Genomic DNA, 22,346 nt, shown 5'->3' with positions numbered 1-22,346 from the left:
GAGAACCTAGTACTCTACAATGTTCCACTCCAAAACCCTGCTCATCACTCTAGTTGGGAGCTAGAAAAAAATCCTCATATTTATTTGATCACTAAGGCCTTCAGTTTAAAAAACACATAAGGATATGCTTAACTTGAAGCATGTGTTTAAATCCCATGCATACTACATTTTTTTCCTTAAAGCCTTTTTCCCACCTGCAGTATCAGTACTTCTCACATCATCGGGCACATCTACATGTCACACTACATTGCCATAGCGACATGCTATGTCACTGTAGTGACCATGTGGGTTAGCACGTGATGAGCAGCTGCTTTGCTGTAGTGGTGCTAAGGTGTCCATCATAGAGGACAGTCCGGTTGTCCTCTGTCCTCTATTGATACAAAACTGGACATCTTTATGTCCTCTATTTTTCTCTTGAAGAACACTCTTATTAAGTGTTCACATTTTTCTCTTGAAGAGAAAAATAAAGGACATGCAGGTATCCAGTTTTGTATCAATAGAGGACAGTGTAGCAGAAAACTGGAATGTCCTCTATGATGGCCACCCTAAGTGGCACGCTCCCCTGTTTATAACGCACCGCTAGAGTGAAGCAGCGGCTAAAAATAACCATGTGCCGTGCGTACGGCATAGTATGGATGGTTACTGTGCCATGCTTTAGTACTGTCCCAAGTGAAGTACTAAAGCACAGGGCAGTAACAATGTCACTAGGGCAACGTGTAGATGCATCCATTAAATACAAAAGACTAAGTTCTCTTCTGGTGTAAAAGGACTTAGTTCAACTGACTGCAGTAGAATTTTGCCCATTCTTGTGGGCAGAAAATTTGCGAAAACCCTACGCTGCTCCCCCCACCCCCCCAAAAAAATTAAAGTAAAAAAACTAGGGGCCTGATGTGCAGAAGAAAGGTATAAATCTTCAGGAGGACTCAATTAATTTCAATGTAGTCTGAAAGGAAGCCCTGCCATTTTATCGCCTTTTGACTCTCAGCCCCTATTGAACACTTCCTAATGGAGCAGGTTCTAAAGAAAGAGCTCAAGGTTCTTCCAACATTTGTTAAAATCAACTGACTTTTTTCTAGGGTTTTTTGTTGTTGTTGTTGTTTTCTTTTGGGTTTTTTTATTGTTGTTGTTTTTTGGGGTTATTTTTTTCCCTTGTTCACTTTTCAGGCTTTTTCTTATTTTAGGAAAAAAACCTTTTGAGGACTTTTCTGAGCCCCTCTTATGAGTTTCACTTCAGGATGTGATTTCTCTCTCTTACTTTCTCACCTTTTAATGGCATACTGATTTTCAAAGCGTTAATATGAATTAGAAATGTTACTTCTATAATACAAAATGAAGAAGAGTGGCTGGAGAGACCTAAATCGATTAAAGGCAGTTTAGAGGGATTCTCATAGACAGGAGGGCACAGCATGAGTACATTGTAGATGTTAAAAAATGAACAGAGGGTACCTTTATGATGTGCTATAGCCTCCTGAGCTAAGCCATTGTGGCTACCAGGTACTCCTGGGATATATGTGTAATTACATCTTCACTGACCTTGGATTTCAAGTGGTTCTTGGCAGAACTGCCTTCTTTTGACAGGGTTACAATGGGGATTTTGCTGCAGATTCATGGTTCATGGGAAGAATAAGCAGAATATGAGTCAACATCCACCATGCGCATCAAGAGGAGGAATTTGCAATGGCAATTCCTGAGTGTTCACAAATTTTGGCCCAGTTCCTTGAAAGAGAGAGCATCTTAAGAAAAATTCCCAGCCTTGTGGCTGATTTTAAGGCATAAAGTATATGAGTAGCATTTTTATGAAAACTGTTATCTCTTTTTTTACCCATTTTCTGGTCTCCAAGAGGTACAATAGATATCATTACTATATTTTTTTGTTTTTTGAATAGCCAGTTAACTTTTATTTTGGAACTGTTTGTTCCTTGCATTATTTTTGAAGCACCAGGTTGGTGGAAACAGAAGTCAAAGTTTAAGATGTGGTTGGATTTACCTAATGGACAGACAGGTCTGAAGCCTTAAAACCAAAGGCAATAATAATAATAATAATAATAATAATAAAAAAACAAAGCCAAAAGTAAATCATTCCACCACTATTTTTTCTCTCTCTCTTAAGTAACATGCACTAATGTATCACTTTTAGTTACACTGGAATGTCTTGGTAATTTCCTTGGGGCTCCATGGGGGAAGGGAGTTCTGTGTGTTTTCAAATAACATCCCTAGCAAACTGGTTGCAGTGATTTCCCCTCCTCCCTTTCTCCCAATTAAACAGAAAAATCAATCAGTAAAAAAAAAGCTCACAATCTATTGGCCAAAAAACCCACAAAAAACTTAGTCATAGTTGGAGCAATAAAGACAACAGGCAAAACTAATGCTGCCTTCACCATGCCTGACCTGTGGTTTATTTTTATATGTGCTGTTATGGGAACAGTAAAATTTAGCTTATTTCTCTCCCCTACCTTGCTTGATTATTTACCATTGTTATTTATGTTATTGTGGTGTCTAGAGGCCTCAACTGAGATCAGGAACCCACTGTACTAGTCACTGTATGCACACTTTATAAGAAATAATCGTCTTCTCAAAGTGTTTATAATCCAGGAAGATTGCAAAGACAAGAGTGAAAGGAAAAAATTGTTATTCTCTGACCTCCTTCTTTTGTGACTCCTACATTTCTCAGCATAAATTGCTCAATCATATCCCTCTACTGCCCAAAATCCTGGCAATTGATGTTTCCCTCAGGCATTTTTCACTACCAGTTCTCAGCATTTTTCCCTTTATGAGAAACTGGATATTTCATTTCATTTCATTCTACTCTGTTCCATCCATCTCGTATGCCTCCAAAACCAGCAAGGTCCACATATCCCATTTCAAAGGAATTATCTTTTGGAATGCCTCAGTGTATAATCATCTGGGGACCTCAGAAGGAAAAAAAAATGTATTGACATGGGTAAGTGGGTGGTTGGACTGATCTCTGAGCTTTCCAAATTAGGCTCTTTTCATAATGGACTCAATAGGTTGTGAGCTTTTTATTTCTAACCCATCTTCCCACCAAACAAACAGAAAGAGAGAGCATTGTCTGGCAGAATTCAGATGAATTCCTGAAAGTTCAAACGTAGCATATGGTTAGAAAAGTCAGCCTTGGGTCCCTATAAGATTATGTTAGGATAGAACATGTGGGTTTGATTCTCTTCCACTTGCAAAACTAACTCTGCTGACTCTGTTGACATTACAGTGGGCCAAAAAAAAAAAAAAATTAACAGACCGGAGAATCAGAAATAAATGTGTACACAAATATTGCTGTAATGAACTAAGTAATAAATTGATGCAGCAGGATGTCCATGACTAAAAAAACAAACAAAAAACCCCCAGGTCTGACTATCTATCTTTTGAGATGGTTTGCACTTCACACCAAGGAGCCTGTCCTCTCCTGGAGACACAAGTGCTATTCCCATTCATGTGCATGGGAATTTTGCATGCAGGTCAGCCTGGGAATAAAACCCCTAAGAGAGGATGGTCTTTCCAGACTGTGTGGTGGGTCCCTGGAATATATGAAGGAAAGTGAGATCTTGAAATACAGAGTCCACTTTGGGCTATCTGGGAATGATTGAACTTGGGGAAGATTTATCATTTAAACCTATGTATGAGACATTTTACTAGAAACCAGGCCAACCTGGTTCTCACTAACATCAATGTAAATCCAGAATAACTCTGCTAATGGTAGTGGAGTTACTTTGGATATACCTCAGCATAAAAAAGATGAGACACTGACCCTAAAAAGGGAGTGTTCTCCTTTACTTTCCAGGTTTGCCATCCTCCTTAGAGATTTGGTCTCCAAGGTCTGAGAAGCAGAATTCCTCACATAAACGAGCCATTGCTTTCCAGATGCTACGTTGGCACTTTTACACAATCTCTTGTTTCTTTTCATTTTCTGTCAAATTCTGTTGTGAGAGTAAAATCAGATTCACTCCCACACCAAAGGGAAGTGTTTATCTCTTTTGGATGTGTTGGCTTAAGCCAGTTTCTCTGGGATGTTTCTCCTAACATTTTTAGTTTCCCTGTTTCTCTGATTTAATAGACTGCCTCTATTATCTCTTGTTCTAATTATTGTCCTTCTTTTCCCTCCCTCTCTCTCCTTGTTTTTACAGAAGAAAAACCCAGAATAAAGTAAGTGTTCATTCATCAGGAACCTGTAAAACACCACTATAAATGTTCTGGCCACTCATGGGCATTCTGCCAGAGAAATGGTCACCAGTATTTCTGAATAGTCTCCTCCTGCCTGCCATTCATGCAAATCCCAGTATTCCTCTGCCCTTTCCTACAGTGTCTCCCTCTGTCAAACAATACTGTATCTAGTTTCAGACCAAGGAGTAAAGACCAGGCCCTGAACAGTTTACCTGGGTTAGAGCCAGTATTGATCGAGTCAAAAGCTCTCCAGAGCTGAATGTACCTCTCTCACATATAGCATTTCATGTTGGGAGAAGCTGAGGTTGTATTCTCTCCTCATTTCCCCTGGAACTACACAGAAACAGAAGCAGAGGGTACAGAGGATAGAAATGCAGCTGCTGTGCAGTATGCTCTCTCCTTGCTTCTCTTCGCTATTTGAGGGAGTTGTCAGTGGCAAGTGAAAGAAGGGTAGCTGCTATCTTGACATGTCCTGGGCTCTGCAGGGATTCACCAATTTCTCCTATGAGCCAGTGCCCTAGCTCTCCGCTGGGTCAGCTTCCTAGAGCATGCAGCACTCTGCTCAAACTTGCACCCTCATACAGAACTTTACAAGGGAATGATATCATTGATATTTGAGATGGAAAAAGTCTACAAGGTTATCTCCCATCCCATATCTCTTCTATGGAAGAGTAGCAGGGAGCCAACCTTTTTGGTAGGAGTGCCACAAATTAGCCTTGCACCCTCCTTGAGTGCCATGCTGACCCCCTTCCCTTGCTCCATCTGCTGCTCTACTTTCTGCTCCCTGCCCTATCTGCCACTGTGCTCCCTGCCTGATCTAGTGTGCGCCACACAGAGGCTGCTTATGCCACTTGGCCAACCTGCACCATGAGTGCCTAGGAGACACTTTTAGAAGAGTTTCCAGCCCAGTGATAGTTTCATCTATACATTTCCCTTATGCATTCCCTTTAGCATTTTTCCCTGCCCTCACCCCCCCTCCCCCAGCTTTGGCCAGTCCATGAGGAATGACATTCTGGAAGTGTTCTGCATTCTTTGAGGTGATATTTTTTTCTTTTTCTTTTTTTTCTAATGCCATAGGCTGACTGCTCCTAAAATCCCAGAAGGAGAAAAGGTAGACTTTGATGTAAGTATTCCTGGTGATGGTCCATTGCACTCACATGACTCTGTGGATCACTGCTGACCCTTGTGAAAGTGTACTGCAGTGTCACCAAGGGCGAAGGACTGATCCTTTGCAACCTGTTTTCTGTAACAGAAATAGCTGCAGGCCACATTCCTAAGACACCAATTTATGTATTCTGGTAGCCAGGCTACCATACATAGGTCTTGCTACAGCTTTTTAGTTTTTGTTTTCCCGCTGTGCCTTTGAAACAAATATCTGAAGGAAAGGAAATATTTGAAAGGAATAAGTGATTTAAAGCCTTCAGCTGTCTGCAATGACAGACCTGCTCTTTATCAGGCTCTTGATCTTGGTGAACTACCAGTATTCCTCAAGAGCAAGCGAGATGCTTTTTCAATCATTTCCTAGTCCTGTCTTTTTGCCTACAGTGTCTGTTCCCTGTAACTCATAAATGATGAAGATTACAGTTTGAGGTTTATAAGTGTTCTAGAAAGGGCTTCTGTGATATCAGAAACTGCACGTGAGGCATATTAGGCAATTATGTTCTGCTGTAGCCAGCAATAGGCTGCGCACAGAAGGCTTAAGTTAAAAAGAAAAAAAAATCAGCTCCTCAGAAACCCATCAACAAGCAAAAAAGAGACCTAAAGAAGCAGGAAACTTGGGGGGGACACTTTTGCAAATGTACAAACACCTGCAATAAAGCCATGCAAATGAAGTGGGATGCAGCAAGTAGGTTTCTGAAAAATGTTTCTCAGGGTAGCAACATCCAAGCAGCCAGCCAAACAAGGAACCAACTATGGTTTTGTTAGTAATAAAAAAGAAAGAAAGAAAGAAAGAAAGAAAACAATGCTTGTGACAGAAATGGACATGTTTATGGTAGAAGAAATCATATGATCTCTTGAGGTCAAGGTATGTCCATCTTGTCTACAAGTAAACAAGCTTTCTGTTTATTTTGATGCATCTTGACTATCTATATGAAACTGGGAATATTTAGAGAAATGTAATGGGGCAGAGAAAAGTATATCAGACTGCATGGTTCCTAGAACATGGGGAAAAATGGGAAAATAGGATTCTTGCTCTGTTACTGACTAAACACTTTATACTGCTATTTCTGTGGCCCTGAGTCAGCCCTCACTGAAATCCACGATTTTGGTGAGTGGTGAGTGACACTATCTGTGCTTTGATTTCCTTGCTTGTCAGGTAAAAATATTAACACTTTACCATTTTAGTACCAGGTGCCAAGATGCTTGAAGGGAAGGAGCTGTATCAGTAATAGATTTTTGTTATAATCATATAATCTTTTCTGCTTTTTCAGGACATCCAAAAGAAGAGGCAGAACAAAGACCTGATTGAACTGCAGGCCTTGATTGACAATCACTTTGAGGCTCGGAAGAAAGAAGAGGAAGAGCTACTTGCCCTGAAGGACAGAATTGTAAGTCTTTATGGCATCATCATCAAGGAAACCTGCTTCAGGACGTTGTTGTGTGTATAGCTACTTCAGAGACTCAGAACCAAATGTGAAACTGTATAGATTGAATTTCTTCTTCTGTCCAGGAAGTGAAGAGAGGTGGGCAGAGGAAAGGGGTCCTTCAGAGAGGCCACATCCTATTCCCAGTATGACCAGCAATGTATTTTGGGGCTGGTGCAGACTGACATGTGATGAGTCAAATTCCAGAACATCTGGCGGGGTAGTGCTTACTATTGGCAGTGCAGCTTAGTGTACAGTAGCCTCTCATTTCTGAAGAGATGAAATCAAACATGGGTTATATCCTAAAAGTAAATGAACATGATGGATTGTTTTTGGTGTTTTCTCCTTAGAGATGTGTTTATTTTACACTACATACAGTTCAGTACAGTTCATTCCCACAGGCACTTACTGCTCTGCTATGTCCAGGGTGAGGTTGTTGCAGAACAAGACTGAAGTGTATGGGTAAAGTTATGTGGTGGTTCAGAACTGGAGTAGCAAGGGTTTTGGCTGGCTAGGGATGAGGCAAAAGGGCAAAGGTACTTTGGATTTGGAAATGGGAGAGTGTGGAGTTAAGCAGGTCAGGACTACAGTCACTCAACATAATTGTGTGAAGCTCATAGCTAGGATGGTTGGGTTTGTTCTAGGACTAAGTGAGATGCATTGATATTGTGTGTAAGTCTTGGACAGTGCCATGAGAACTATTATCACTGGCTAGTCCCTGTATAACATCTGGTTCTAAGGAGGAATGTTGCTTCCTCACTTGTGAGAGTTCTGTAAAATATATTCCCTTACACACAAGTATTAGCAGCAGGAATAACATATTAAGTCCAAAAATGGACTCAAACCTACATATGGGTAATTCTCCTCCAGTCTTCGAGATGGTCAAAGCCGCACAGTGTGGTCATTCCTGTTCCCAGCTAGTATGGAGCAAACCCAGTTTGGTTTTCAGTGCTGTTTTAAAACTGATTCAGTCTAATGCACTTGAAAGACAATGGACAAGGAACAGATTTTTTTCAGAAAAGATTCAGAAACAATGTGCCAAACTAGGACATCCTCTGTAGGTCCTGATTCACTTGCCCAGATTCTAGTTTGAAAGAAGCCTGTCTGGCACTGCACAGTGGACAGACAGGTTCCTCCTCTTGGCTGGCTGAATTTTGGAGCCAGAGAATTAATCTGAGGTTTTCCAGCTACCTATTTTGGTAAGGCAATAAGGAAAGCCCAGTATCCAGCTTTGTCAATTTAGGTACTTAACATATGTTTTGGAGACGAAGAAAGGCCACCCTGATGACTCTGTGCCTCTCCTTTTTTCGGGCAGGAAAAGCGTAGAACTGAAAGAGCAGACCAACAAAGAATCCGGGCTGAAAAGGAGAAGGAACGTCAGGCCAGGCTTGCTGTAAGAGTCTCTATTTTACTTTGCTGCCTAGTGATAATGTGGTTGGGCTTGGGTTTTGTTTGGGAACCATGAAAGGAGACAGAAAGAGGGTGCAGGTGCTGTCTGCTTGAGAAACAGCAACAAAGAAATGTCTGCACTCCTGATTACATTCAGATGGACTGGGCAGAGGTTGGGATGGAAGCCACTCTTGGTTCCCAGCACCATGAATTTGCTGTAGGGATTTCTGATGCTAGTGGGTTGTCTGTGAGCATGCCTAGAGTCCTTGCAGTAATCTGCTTTGCCATGTTTCACTCCACAGGAGGAGAAGGCAAGAAGGGAGGAAGAGGATGCAAAGAGAAAGGTTGAGGATGACATGAAGAAAAAGAAGGCTCTGACCTCTATGGGCGCCACATACAGCAGCTATTTGGCTAAGGTAAAATGCCTGAATTAGCTGACGAAATAAAGAGGCTCTGAACACACTTTTTCGGAGGTTTAGCATGGCTTGCATTCCCTTTTTCTCTTGAACCTCCCAAATTCTCTGTCAAACATGAGGAACATATTCATTTCATTCTAGTAGTTGCTAGGAATCACATAGATTTTTAGGAAAACTTCAGTAACTCCTGTGCTTCCTTCAAGTTTCACCACCTCTATATTGTTGGTAAGAATTTCTCTTCTTATGGAGTAAGTGGTGTTAGGAATGATCCAAAGTCTAATGACTTAGTGTGTCTTAAGGGAAGGCTCAATGTGAGTCAACAACACTTACTTAATTTATCTTGAATTTCTGCTAGGCAGCATCCACTGATGTTCTGGAAATGTTACTCTTCTAGGCTGACCAGAAGAGAGGGAAGAAGCAGACTGCTAGGGAAACAAAGAAGAAAGTCCTGGCAGAGAGACGTAAACCTCTCAACATTGACCACCTTAATGAAGACAAGCTCAGGTAACATGTTATCTCTGTTTGCTGCAAATAGACTGGAGATATTCTCAAGGCCACATGGGGAAGGCAGAGCTACCAGATCTGAATGCTATCCCATAGCAATGTCTTCTTGTGGTCTTTCTTCTATGTTGAAGGAACTAGCTTTTGGGGAGGTTCTGGAGCCCTTATGAAGGCAATGCTGAATTCAGCCCTTGTTTGTGCAAGGGAACCTTTTTGTGTGAAAAAAGGATTTTATATGTTATCGCCCATGGTATGATGGACATCCAGCCATGGTCACTGCATGGTCACACTGCCTTCTCTCTGCTGCTATTCAGGATGGGGTTTCCATCTTGTCAAAAATTTGTAAGGTAACTACATCATGCAAACTCTCCTTCCCCTCCCTAACCCACCCCAATTTAAGAGCAGTTGGTCTTAACCACACAGCTTTAGCTTCAGATGCATTTACAGCATTGTACAGTAGTTCCTCCATGGGGTATCGGTTCTATGAGGGAAGATTGGTACAACATCAGCACACACTGAAGTAACTTGGGAAGTATTAGGTCTGGGGCCTCCAACCATGGATAACCTTGTTGATCACATGGGCCAAATCCAGACCATGGAGCCAAAGCACCCAGCCCTCGGGCCTCCCCACCGATTTGGAAATTTGGTGGTGGGGGAGTAGTGGCAAGTAATACTGCCACCCCTTTCCACTGCCCTGCAAGGCTGGATTTGGCCCAGGCTATGCCCTCTTCCTTCTGCATGGCTGAATTGGGGCTGAACCACCCCCTGATCCCCCTGCTTGGCCACACTGGGCCTCTTCTTGCTGCCCACACACCAGATTGGCCCACCAGCTGGATCCAGCCCATAGATGGACTGAACACTGTCTATGTTCATCCACAGGCATCATTCCTGTAGATGGTTCTCAGAATCCTAAAGTCAAACCTGGTCATAACAGTCTAAGATATTTTTAAAAGTGGGAGTTAGAAAGAAAGTGGGATGTGGGAGTAAATGTGTACACTGGGTGGGTGAGTAAATGTTGCTTTTGAATTGCCATCCAGCAACGGGCTCTAGCAACTCAGTTTCAGGTGAGAGCAAAATAGTGGCAGATGGCCCAGGCCCAGAAGCAGAAATAGCTGCTCCTGCTTGCAGAGTATTTAGTGTAGTGATATCAGGCATATTGCGGAGATTAAATGAATCTTCATAATACCCTGTGCCACATCTTTGCCTTCGTGCTTGCTTTTAAAGTCTTGGAGGGGAACGAAGAAGAGGGACAAAAGGTAATGAAGGTATTTTGTCAAGGAATAGGAAACATTCTAGTAGAAAAAAAATCAGGAATATGTTGTTTGTTTAGGAAAAGAAACAAATCGTAACTTGAGGTAATTCCAGGCAGGAAGAAATGTCCTCTACTAGAATCAAAAATATTAGATATAGGTATGAACTGCTATGATATGGATGCCAGGGGCAAGGATTTCTGTGGATGATATCTTTTATTGGACCAGCTATCTAGCTGGGAGGGATGTAGATAAAAACTGCTAGATATAGACGTGAACCTTCTCAGAATTGGGTGTTTTGTGATCAAGTATTTTGGCACAGACTGGCCTCTAACTATTATTATTCTGCACTCTGGATGATGGAATTTGGGCATAATTTAAGGGTCATTCCCAGTCACTGGCCCAAGCCCTGGAACTGGTGAAATATACTATGCTATTTCTTCATCTTGGTTACTTGGAATCCTCTTCTTTAATTTCCTCTAATTTTCCTGGGTTCTTTAATGAAGGCTAAAGAGCCAAGAAATAAACCAAACTGATGCAAGGGGTTTAATGTCTAACAGATGAAAGGTATGAGATTAGAAGGTTAGCATGCATAAATCTGTGAAAAAATATAATCTGATCTTGAAAATAGTGAGTCACCTGCAGATAGGGAGAATTTTGGAAGATGATGTATGTACTGCATTAAAAAAATCTTGAGAGTAGTGACAAAAGAACCACAAGAAATGTGTAACACATATTTCTCCTGTCTTTCTTCCTCATAAAAACCATAGGGAGAAGGCCAAAGAACTGTGGGATTGGTTATACCAGCTGGAAACTGAAAAATATGATTTTGGAGAAGAGATTAAGAGCAAAAAGTATGAGGTGGGTTCATAAGCGAGTCTCTGTCGGGGCACTAGCTATCTCTTGATCCACTATGTAGGAAGCTATGAAATTTGAACAGGAGATCATAGGAGAGGGTTAGAAGGGACTACATGAGATCTAGCCCAGTCCCTTGCTTTCAAGGCAAGATCATTTCTAACTAAATCATCCCAGCCAAGTGTTTGTCCAACCTGCTCTTGATGTGGTGTGAGTATGTTGTTCATCTACTTCCCCACATAGATTTTGGAATATTTGCCTAGAAAGGCACCTGGAATTGGACTTCCTATAACTGTGTATGCATGACCTGCAAATGGCTAATTTTAGAAGACTGAATTTATGACTTTAATCTGGAATTTAATAGATCAGAATCCATGCTCTATGGACAATTATGATGCAGTCCCCATGCAATAAGAAATTAGCTATGATCTACTTGAAAGGGTGTCATAAAAAAAATCTCAGTTAATTTTTTTTGCTTGTCTCCATCATAAAGTAACTTTCTTAAGTGCATGTTCCATTTCATACTTAAATTTTGTTAGTTTTATTTTCATCACAGAATTAAAGCTGAGAAAGTGGGATGGGAATGGCTCCCTGTGGACTGAACTTTTAGGAGGCCCTTGATGAAATTTGTGGCTCTATATGTGAACATCTGCTGAAAGGTCACATGGTATCAAGATGCTGACGTGTCCTTTCGCGTTATGGAATATGTTTGCACTCAACTGCTTTAAACTTCAGTAACTGACATCCCACTGGGATCCTTATTCATGACTGTTTCTGTCTTTCTCTTTACTTCTTTTTCAAATTTTTCTTAAAAACATCTGGACTAAGAATAACTAGCACCAACATAATGATCTCAATCTCTCTAGATTGCAACACTCCGTTGCAGGGTAGAGGCGCTGTCCAAGTTGTAAGTACAAAGAGTTCGCCAACATAGCAGCAGCAGCAGAGGCTGTTGAAATGCATGAGCCTCATGCATGGTGAGACCCCGGGTGCTTCTGCACTCAGGCGGACAGCAAGCTGGCGCTCAGTTTCATGTAGCAGAGGGAAGAGGAGACTGAGTCTTGTGTGTCTCCCTTTACTTCATTTTTCTTCCACCTTCCATTCTTTGAAATGGGGTATTAAGCAAGCAATTGGTGTAAAATCACAGTGGTGCTTAACACCTGCTGTTGCACAATTCATGGGTGCTCAGATGGAAAGCATTTGCTTGGCTGATGTTCCATTGGTTTAAATAGAATGCAACAGCACTACAAGCAGGGTGATTCTGGGTCAAAATGTATTCTGGGTCAAAGAATAAAGTTGCCAAGAAATGTAACCATACCTTGTACAAACAGTCTCTGAAGGCAGCTCTGCTTCAGAGCCAGAAGAGCAAAACATTGCAGAGTCTGGAAAGGCTCCTTACCTTGTGCAGCACATGTTTGTACACAGCTTTAAGATGCTGTCTGGGTGCAAGCTAAATAGGCCTTTAAAGAAATAAAGGCCTGGGAAAAATATTTAGATTCCATGGTGATAAACGCTATATAAGAAGACAGAAAGAATGAGCAAAGGTGAGCTAGAAGGGGGCTTAACAGTATAGAAAGCAAGAAGAGAGATGCAAAAAGTATAATAAAGGAAGAGAGTGAGAAAAGAAAAGGAAATGCATGGAAAGAAGGTTGGGGAGAATGAAAAGGAAGGCAATAAAGTGTAAGAGGGGAAGAGGGATGAAGAGAAAGTAGCTGAGAAGAAAGCAGGAAAAAAGACAAGATAAAGTAAAAAAGAAAACAAGGGAAAGAAAAATGAAGAAAATGAGACATACAGGGTGAGATGGTGAGGGGGGCTGGTGTTCAGCACTGCTCTCTGTTGCTCACTGATGCTGGGCGGGAGACGGCATGCCATGCCTGCTGTTAAGGGTTAGCAGTAAAGGTAAGTCACAAGCTCTTGGGTCAGTTGTAAGAGCAAGTTTGAATTTCTACCAATAAATTGGAATAAATGATTTGAACCCATGTGACAGACTTTTAAACTTCCATGAGTAAGTACAAAATGCAGTGGATCTTGCCTCCTCTGTGTTGTCCTGTTGCTTCTAATGTTACAGTCTCTTTTTTTCTGTTTGCTGTGGGAAAACTTGGTCCAGGAAGTCCAAGAAAGCGAAACAACCTGATATGTGACTTTTGTTTTTCCGTGCACTGTGATTTTTAAATGCCAGGCAACGTTTGCTTGGCCATTGGTGTTTTGGATTGTGAGTTTGCTCAGATCATGGCATCCAGAGGCAATGGAGAAGTTTGAGTCATGAAGAGTAATAGGGGGCATGGCTGGTTAATTTTTTACCTCTAGAGACTTAGGCTATGTCTTGATGGACTTACAAATGGAAAACAAACACATCAAAAGTGGCCTGTACAGGCTCCTCCTACCTCTTAGTGGATATACATTCACAGTACAAAGTACATTGCATGAACTAAGAGAGAGCTGCCATATTGGAATGGTGAGGCTGATGCTACAGGTGAGGATGGAGGTACTGAATCAGGCAAAAGTGCACAGCAGCTATACATTGGCTCTGTCAGGTGCTACAAGCATTGGTCTGCTTGATGTTTTCCCAAGCATCGAGTTCCAACCTAAAACCTCAGCCTGGCCAAGAGATGACAAGCCATCAAATCCAGGTCCATTATGAACTCCCACTGGGGTAACACCACAGATTGCTACTATTGCAAGGGATCCTGGAAAGTCCTTGTCTCAGCCACACAAGCCTTCATTTTCTTGGTTGAAAAAATTCCCCACTCACATATCTTCTCTGTCTTCTTTGGGAATGTCTCTCTGTTTGAGTGCCAGGAGAGGAGTTGACATTGAACATTCTCCCTTCTCCTGTTCCATAACCAATGCTGCTCCATTAATTAATCTTCAGAGGTAGTAGAAGAACATGTCACCCACCATTCTGACTCTTTACAGCCTGATTCAAAGTCTTTTGAAGCCCTTTGACTCTAAACTTCAACAGGTGCGTAAGCACCCATCAATTTCAGTTTCTCATTTCCAAATTGCAGTGGTCTTTTGATGTGATTTTTATGGGCGGTGGCAGGGAAAACCTACATCCCTACAATATAAGAAGCCTCGGGGCTTTTTGTTGCTGAGCATACTCATTAATTTTCCTCCAGTTCTGGAGTTTTTCTGTGTCCAATTTCTTATCCACCCTGGTCAAACCCACCTTCCACTTCAGTGTTGCTAACTGCATGGAAAATTTATACCTGGGATGACAGGTTGCAGTGGAAATAAGGTGAAGGAAAGCACACGCTGTTGTGTAAAGCACAACTGCCAGGGTCTCCTGAGCTTTCACAATGACCAGTTTGCAACTCGTGCTGTAGTTCACCTACCTTCACCTACATGAAGTTTGAGTGTACATGAGTTTACGATAAATTGGCTCTATTGTACATAGTTATAAGCAAACTGTTTTAACAAAGGTATTGTTTGTCCCAGTATTTGTCCCATAGTGGGATCCCTGGTCTGTAATGTCCTCTTAAGACATGAAATTGGCTTGTAAATTTACTGCCAGTTAGCAACATCTGTGTGGTTTCTCAAGAGAGAGGTTTTTCCTTGGAAAGAAAGATGGTACCTTCACCACAGGCACTTGTCTCCAGCTCTTTGGCCAGGTAAAAACACTTCCCTTTCCATGGGAAAACAGATCACTCAGCAGAACCCTTTAAAAATGTTAGTCATGTGTATTATTTGCAGATCACCACCCTCAGAAACCGGATTGATCAGGCTCAGAAGCAGTAAGTACCCATATCCCTTTCCCAGCCCATGGTTTGGGATATCCACTCAGTGTTCTACTCGTCACTTCAGCCTTCACACTGACATTTTCTTCTTGGAAGGGATTGAAGCGAGAGTTGGAAGGGTAACTTCCAACCCTCCCCACCCTTAGAAAATGGTAGTGAAGCTGAAGTGTAAACAAATCACCCCCCCTTCCAACAATCTTGGCAAAAATGCTGTCTCTTGAAGCCATGGCTGTTTATGCTGGCTGACCTGTTTTGAAGACAGTATTGGAAGTTACCCCTGCTTACACAGGATTCTGAGTGACTGCTAAGATTGTAAGGAAGGAGGCATAACAAGACTAACATTCATGGTTATGACTGCCACGTAGTGGTTATCTATCAGTGACCGAGTTCTTTTCATTGGTCACATACCTGTCACTTTCCTTTTCCACCTTACCTGTGTTTAATTTCATTTCTTTCCCGCTTGCAAGTCCCATGTCTTAATTGTTGCATGTTTTCATTTGGAGACCTCGCTTCATGAGAGACAAGGAGAGGCCTAGGGTGTAGAGGAAAGGGAGAGGGAAGTAAAAGGCAAAGGGGACAAATTATGGAGAAGGTGCAGGAGGGGCTTTCTGAATGCTGAGGTGTGCTCTTTGCGTTGTCTCTGTGCCACCTCAGCAAAATCACACCATGCATAAAGAGCTCTGACCATGCAAATGATTCAAAGGTGTTGTTACCAAAGACCCAATGCTTTCTTCCTGTTCTGACATAAATGCTGGGCATGTCTACATGGGATGCTTACTGTGCAGTAGCCTAATAACACTGCACAGTAGTGTGCCGTCAGAAACTGTGTTAATACTCTACTGCATAGTGTTATTAGGCAACTGCGCAGTAAGCATCACAAAAAACCGTGCACCAGTGCTACTACACAGTAACTGTAGTTACTGCACAGTTAGTTAGTATTTCATTAAGCAAACACTAAACTAAATGTACAGTAACTACTGCACATTAATGAACATGTAGACACACCCACTTAGATCTAGCACTGTAGGTGCAGTTCTGTGTAGATGTCAAGCAAAGGGCTTGATCCTGAAAAACATGCTTTTCAGGGGTTTGGGCTTATAAGAGGACCCTGTAATTCTGTTAATGGGAAGGAACAGGTTCATCAAGATGCTATTTGGTTTCCTGAACGCTATGTTTTCTAGCATCACCACCACAAGACCTATAACATGACAAAATGTTGCCATGTTAAGGTAGCCCCCTACTGGTCAAAGGCATGTTACTTTTCTCAGAAACATCTTTTTTTCCCCTTCTCCCCCACTGCTCTTTTTCCCCCCGAAGGAGACTCTTCTGGGCATGATAGAAGGTTGTTTTGCAAAGGGTTGGTTGGGGAACCCAGATCTCTGGGTATTCTGGCACTTTTCAGAAGTAGCGCATGGTATTCCAAAGCATCTCTCATCCACATGTTCCCTCATGTTTTTACAGGACATTAAATCCCTGCAGGTGCAACGTAAAGATGAGATAAAGATGCATCTTATAGACTAACATGTAGACTAACTCTGATTCAGTTAGTCTATAAAGTACATCTCTACTCCACCCTCTGCTTAGAGGTAGGAGTAACATTATAGAGTTTTGTGAAACTAGAAGTGGCTTTAATATGGGGAGCTGATAATTGGCTATAAAGCCACTCTAGAAATTTTGATCCAGTGTTTATTCCCAGAGTAAACGCACACTACCCCCTTGTCTCTCATGTGAAAGGTCAGTTTTTGTAATAAGCTGGTTTCTATTCTAAACTTGTTGACAGGTAACGTATTCACTATATGTGTATATGAATCGTCATGCCAGCCCTTTCCATATGTAAGGCTACTATAACTGAACAATCCTCTCTGATTTGGGGACCATGTAATCAATGTACATGTACCCTCCTGTTGTTGCTTTTTAACACCTTTCTTACTCCCTGGAGGAGCATGTGTTTTAAACTCAGCTTCTTTGGAAACATCCATTCCAACCACAGAACATATGGTATGTATTTGCTGGATGCCTCTGCTCTTCTGTCCAGCACCAAATTGCTTAGCAGCTTGCAAGTGGCTTGGTTCAAGTAGCCTTATAGCGTGTGGGGTTAGGGGTGTGCACTGCACCAAGAACTCATTGCACATGGAGCCTGTTGTTACTACAGTACAGAGCCTAACCAAACTAATTTTCTCACCTGGAACACACCTCAGACAAGGTGTGTGTCAGCTTTATAACAGGAAGGTAAGTGGTTTGCATGCTGGAAGGCTCTCTGCATGCAGGAAGAGATTACCCAGTACTTCTTTGCTGAGAATGCTTTGAAAGCATTGGCTTGAGGACCACAAGGGAACTGCTTCCACACACAATCCCAGAAAGACTGGGTTTCTAGTACAATAAGGGTCCTGAAGGATCGCTTGCATGATTCTGGAGACGGTGACCCTCACAAACTGTGTCTTTTATGTTTTATGACTGCTTATGTTTCCCATGGAACATTCAGGCTCCCTTACCTTGGCAAAGCAATTCTTTTATTCAGCTTCAGTTGTATTGTTCTGACCATCTCACATGGGCGACAATTTCTCAAGCTCAATTTTCAGGTGACCAGTGCTTCTGGTCACTGTACTAGGGCAATCTTGTGTAAGGAAATCCTGTCTCTCTCCAGAGAGGACCCTGAATGCAAAATCCAGATCTGACTATCCCTGGATTTGGAGAATGTTCAGATCTTGGACTGGATCTGAATTCTCTACCTTGGAGGCATCTCTGTTAGTTTCAAGGCTCCCCTGCTCTCTGGTAAGGGGAAAAACTCCTTAGTCATCTAGATGTGCATATCTTGGCCACTCTCTGAGAGGCTCAAGTGAAATCTCTTCTCACATTGACAGCCTGTTTCCTTAGAATGTGCTTACCTTTGCTCTGGAGCAGGTTTAATTTATGGGGCATCTAGTCACTCTGTTGTCATGGAGCAGGCAACTAAAAAGACAGACGGACTGTGCTGCAGCAGTGACACTGACACATTTTCTTTCTTTCCATATTACAGCAGCAAGAAGGCAGGAGCCAAGGGCAAAGTCGGAGGGCGCTGGAAGTAAAGAAACAGAAAGTGACCGCAGACAGGAGCATCTCCGGTGGCGTGGCTAAACACCGCTGGCCTCCCCTTAGCCCTTTTCACAAACCAGTTCTGTTCTTATGCCTGAGCAACACAAAGATCACAACACCAGCCTGGATTGCCTACTGCTTTGTTTTTCAGGACTCCAGCAGCTTTCCGAACCTAGGGGAAGGTCACTGGGGAGCTGAGATGATTCCCTCCTGGCATCTTTACAACCTGCTGCGTGTTTTATTTTCCTGATACCAGCTCTATGCCCCCCAGTAGATTGCTGTGTACAAATCTCTGGATTTTGTAAATAAAGTGTGACCGATACCTACTTCAATTATATATGCTATGGCTGCAGTTTGGCTCTTGTATTCCATTGCAGTGGACAAGCTTCCCATTTCCTTGTGGGGGAGGGATACCCCAAACTTACTGGATCACGTCCTCAGCTGATGTCAGTTGACATATCTCTTTGGCAGAGAATATGGCTTATTACTGTTAGCTTAGTACCACAGTCAAGTATTACGGCCCCATTTTATAGGTACTATACAGACAATGACAGATACAATCTGTTTTGAAGTGTTCATAATCAGTATAGGAAATCAGAATGTCTAAGTTGGATGAACTAGGCAATGAAGGTGGTAGAAAACTATAAAATTGGGAGCACGAAACAAAACTATTAAAAAAGAGTATTCTGTAAAGTCTTTTTTTGAAAGGTATAAATATACTATAGTGTAAATAATGTCAAGTGTAGTTAATTCAAATACGTCAAAGCAATTATAACCCAAGATTAAGTCTGAAATCTAATATGAAATTCTGACAACTTGGGAAGAGTTTATGCCCTCTTTCTTGCCCATGCCATCCATCCATGGAAATAAATGGGAAAGTCATAAATAAAGGAGCAAAGGAGTTAGGATTTTACTGGCCATTTTATTTTCTTGGTGAGCATTTTGTTCATTTTCTGCAGAGAAAGTCCTGGCCAACCCTTATTCTAAGACATATTTTTTAATATCTTTATCTCAGAACAGAAAATATTAATTTCATGTATAGGATCAGAAACGGTTACTTTTTACCTTACATTTTCACCAACAAATGAGGCAGATGGTCAAATTACATCTTTCTAAGAAGAAATTAGGCTAATAGGGCCCCTTCTCCCCACTTTTTGCTGCAATAAGAGCCAGGAAACGCTTTGACTTTTGGAAGAACACCTAGGATGACAGAAAAATAGAGACAAAAAAGTCCTGGTAAATTGTTTAATCCAGTAGTCACCAACCTTTTCAGGTTGTGGGCCAGAATGACGACGCTCAGGTCAGAGGCAAGAGGGTGGGTGCTATGACCTGGCTACTGCCACTTCTCTCTAGAGTGGCATGATAAGAGCTCCAGCAGAGCCACTGCTTCTCCCCATGGCACACAGGGAAAGTGACTGTAGCTGAAGCCCCACATCTGTGGGATGGATGACCCCTGGTGGAATCTATTTCTGGGTCCCAAGCAGAATTGTTCCCTGCATTACACCATTTAGGGTTTGTGAGTTTTAGTTGTAAACATCCCAAGCAATGAGTTTCCACCAAATCCTAAGGGAAAGTATTTTATAATCTATGAAATCAGGACTATACAAATGGGGGCCCACCAACTGCAGGCAAGCCGTGAGTGATTAAATTGAGGGTTGTGGGGCTTGCTGGTGCAGCTCTGGAACTTAAGGGGTGAATGCTGCTGCTGCTTGTCTCCTCACCCAACCCAACCCCTTTCTGGCTTCTGAATCTGGGGTTTTTGATCACCACTGGTGACAAAAATTTGACAGCACGAAAAAGGGGCAGGGGGAGGAGGGAGGGGAAGAGAGGGGGCAACAAGCAGTGGTGGAGTTCACCCCACGTTTCAGAGCCAGGCCAACACAGCAGCTCTGGCAGTCGTGCTGACAAGCTACCCACCTGTTGTTGGAGGTAGGTTGTCCAGCTCAGGAAAAAGTTTGCAGTCTGGAGCTAGTTCATAAGGCCAAATGATTTGAACAGCCCTGTACCAGATGTTATCATGGGGAAGGGAGATGCAGTTTGGCAACTTTGCCTGAATTTTTGAGTTCTTAATTGTTGTCCCATAACTCTTTACTATGTTCCCTTGTTTTGCATTTGGTAATTCTTCCTTCTTGGTGTTCTTACCCTTGAGAATCCTAAAGACATTTACCGTTGTGCTTTGGCTGTCTCTTAACCAAGTGCGGTATATTTAACTCCTTACAATCCTGATCCGATTCTCATGACATAAAAAAAAAGGCTTAAATCAGAGCAGTCCCTTAATCTCTCTTGTCAAGTGATTCTCTTCCTCCAGATGATTATTATTGCCACAGCTATAGCTGTTTGCATTTTTCCAAGGAGAATTTTATGTTATTTTCTGCCCATGTTTCTTTTCCCTTTAGGCTCCCCATATTATTTATTTGCCCTCATTTGTGCTCGTGCCTTTTCCAACTTTAATACCTGTTATATTTTTCTAACACGCTGTTTAAACAAGACTGGAGGTAAGGACTCATGGTCAGGTACTTTCCCTCAACTTGGTGCCTTTGCCATTGCCTGTTGCTTCAGGCTTTTCTACAGTTTCAGTTCACATTATGTTCATCTGATTTGAATCACTTTTTCAACAAAGCTTTCATTCAGTGCTCTATCCAGCACTTTATCAAACTCCTAGTACATATGACATTTGCATTTACCTCCCCTACTAATCCAAGATAGGAACCTGGACAGCTCCAACTGTTCCTTAGCCCAGGGGTCAGCAATCTGTTGCTTGTGGGCTGGATCCCGGCTTGGAGTTGCTGGAACCAGCCCACAGATTTGTGGGGAATTTTGCACATTTCTCATTGCAGACAAGTGGTAGACAGTTTCCTTTATGTCATGGCCGGGTGGCAGGGAGAAGTGGGGGTGGCTAGGTCTCAGTGCCAGCCTGTGTTGGACCCGAGTTTGGTCAGTCTGGCCCATAGCTGCACAAAGTTTGCCACCCGCTGTCTGATGCAAATGAACAGCAAGGCTGTGGTGAAAGGGAAGAGCCAGGTGACATTTGAAAGGACAAGGCTGGGGCATGACTTTGCGTGTGTGGGGAAACAAGCCAGCCTGTTTCCCTCTCTTGCTTGAGGCGGCAGGACTCCAGCACCCGTACAGGTGGCCCTGTTGAGCCCCCACAAGCATGTGGCCATTGCCTTCGGAGGAATCAACGGCCGCTCTCGCTGACATGCTGGGTGCCTTGTGTCTTCCCCGTGTGGTGCCAGCCTTTGTGACCTCAGCACCCCTCAAGTGGCCTTTGCCACTGAGCCCCTGGATACATGAGATGGGGGGGCTCAAAGACTGGACCCCAGCGGCCAAAGAGGCCCCAGCAGCGTTCACCCCCCATCGGCTCTTGGGAAAGGGGCAGGGTCCTGAATGGGTGCATGGCTTGGCTCAGCAAGCATCGCCCCAGTGCTCACGCCATCCCCAGGCCCGTACAAGGAGCTGGCTGCAGTCAGCATTGTCAGGTTTTAAATATGAAGTTATGCAGGGTTTAAATTACCCCTTGACTCTTGCAAAAAAAAAAAAAATTGGGCTGCCCATCACGATGCCCTAATAACATTGGAGACTGCCCAGGGTTATGATTTACACATCTCTTACGGGGGCGGCTCAGCCCCCTGAACTCCCCCACAACTTGAACCCTGAAATGATCGAAGGGGAAGCTCAAAATGATCACGTTGCCCACTGCAAAAATATGCGAAGGAGTATGCAAAAAACACCCTTTCTTATTGACTTTAGATTGCTCTCTGTAACCTGGCAGTGAGTGGGTGAGGATGGGGTCATCACAGATGAAGCACTTCTTTATTTGAGGCGAGCAGTCATGGAAAAGTGCTGGTGGCCTCCCCAAAAGTCAGCCAGCCCCCCCCGAGAGCGGGTTTTGCAGAGGCTGCCTCCGAAGTGACTGCACAAATACATCTCTCTTGGACATTTCCCTTCTTCTGGGGGGGGGACGTGGAACAACGGTGCAGAAGACCTCCCGGCCGGCAGGGGGCGCGGGCGGTGCCGCGGGGCACTCGCGAGGGGGGAGGGGCCGCCCCTGCTGAGGCGGGGCGCTCCTCAGCGCTTCCGGCAGCGGGCGGCCATGGCTGCCGGACGGGTCGTGTGAGTAGCCCACTCCGGGGGTGAGGGTTTATGAGGGGACAGTCTGGGGAGACAAGCAGAACGGGATAGTAATAGCCAGGGGCGGGAGGAGGGCACGGGCCGGGTGTCAGTCGCCGTAGTGCGCATGCGGGGGGGCTGTTCTGCGGGGTGCGGGAAGGGGTCGGAGCGCTCGTGTGCGCGCTGCGGTTGTTTTTTTTTAAATAGTTGGGTCCTCATCTTTATCCCGTTCGCACCCGTGTGGCGGCTCGGCCT

The 22,346-nt window shown here is 43.2% G+C and overlaps 2 protein-coding genes across 3 annotated transcripts in view; both read left to right on the top strand.

Moving 5' to 3' along the window:
- The window catches only part of TNNT3 (troponin T3, fast skeletal type), a 45,511-nt gene extending 27,188 nt beyond the window's left edge, over positions 1-18,323 (top strand). Inside the window, exons 9-17 of the mRNA XM_019519736.1 lie at positions 4,140-4,158; positions 5,254-5,299; positions 6,609-6,725; positions 8,077-8,154; positions 8,453-8,566; positions 8,961-9,070; positions 11,088-11,178; positions 14,866-14,906; positions 17,926-18,323. Coding sequence (XP_019375281.1) covers positions 4,140-4,158; positions 5,254-5,299; positions 6,609-6,725; positions 8,077-8,154; positions 8,453-8,566; positions 8,961-9,070; positions 11,088-11,178; positions 14,866-14,906; positions 17,926-17,974 — 665 coding nt within the window. The 3' untranslated portion in view covers positions 17,975-18,323. The remainder of the gene's footprint in view (positions 1-4,139; positions 4,159-5,253; positions 5,300-6,608; positions 6,726-8,076; positions 8,155-8,452; positions 8,567-8,960; positions 9,071-11,087; positions 11,179-14,865; positions 14,907-17,925) is intronic.
- A 3,695-nt stretch (positions 18,324-22,018) lies between these two features.
- MRPL23 (mitochondrial ribosomal protein L23) overlaps positions 22,019-22,346 on the top strand; it is a 19,852-nt gene continuing 19,524 nt past the window's right edge. Inside the window, exon 1 of one of the 2 annotated variants that reach the window (XM_019519734.1) lies at positions 22,019-22,094. In XM_019519734.1, coding sequence (XP_019375279.1) covers positions 22,075-22,094 — 20 coding nt within the window. In that variant the 5' untranslated portion in view covers positions 22,019-22,074. Of the gene's footprint in view, positions 22,115-22,346 lie in introns of both variants that reach the window. The other variant, XM_019519735.1, reaches the window with a different exon arrangement.

This window comes from Gavialis gangeticus, unplaced genomic scaffold (assembly GCF_001723915.1).
Source record: "Gavialis gangeticus isolate Ggan-Ray unplaced genomic scaffold, GavGan_comp1, whole genome shotgun sequence".
NCBI classification, from domain to species: Eukaryota; Metazoa; Chordata; order Crocodylia; family Gavialidae; genus Gavialis; species Gavialis gangeticus.
The sequence above is the reverse complement of the archived record's forward strand: the minus strand, read 5'-3'. Positions and strand labels throughout refer to the sequence as shown.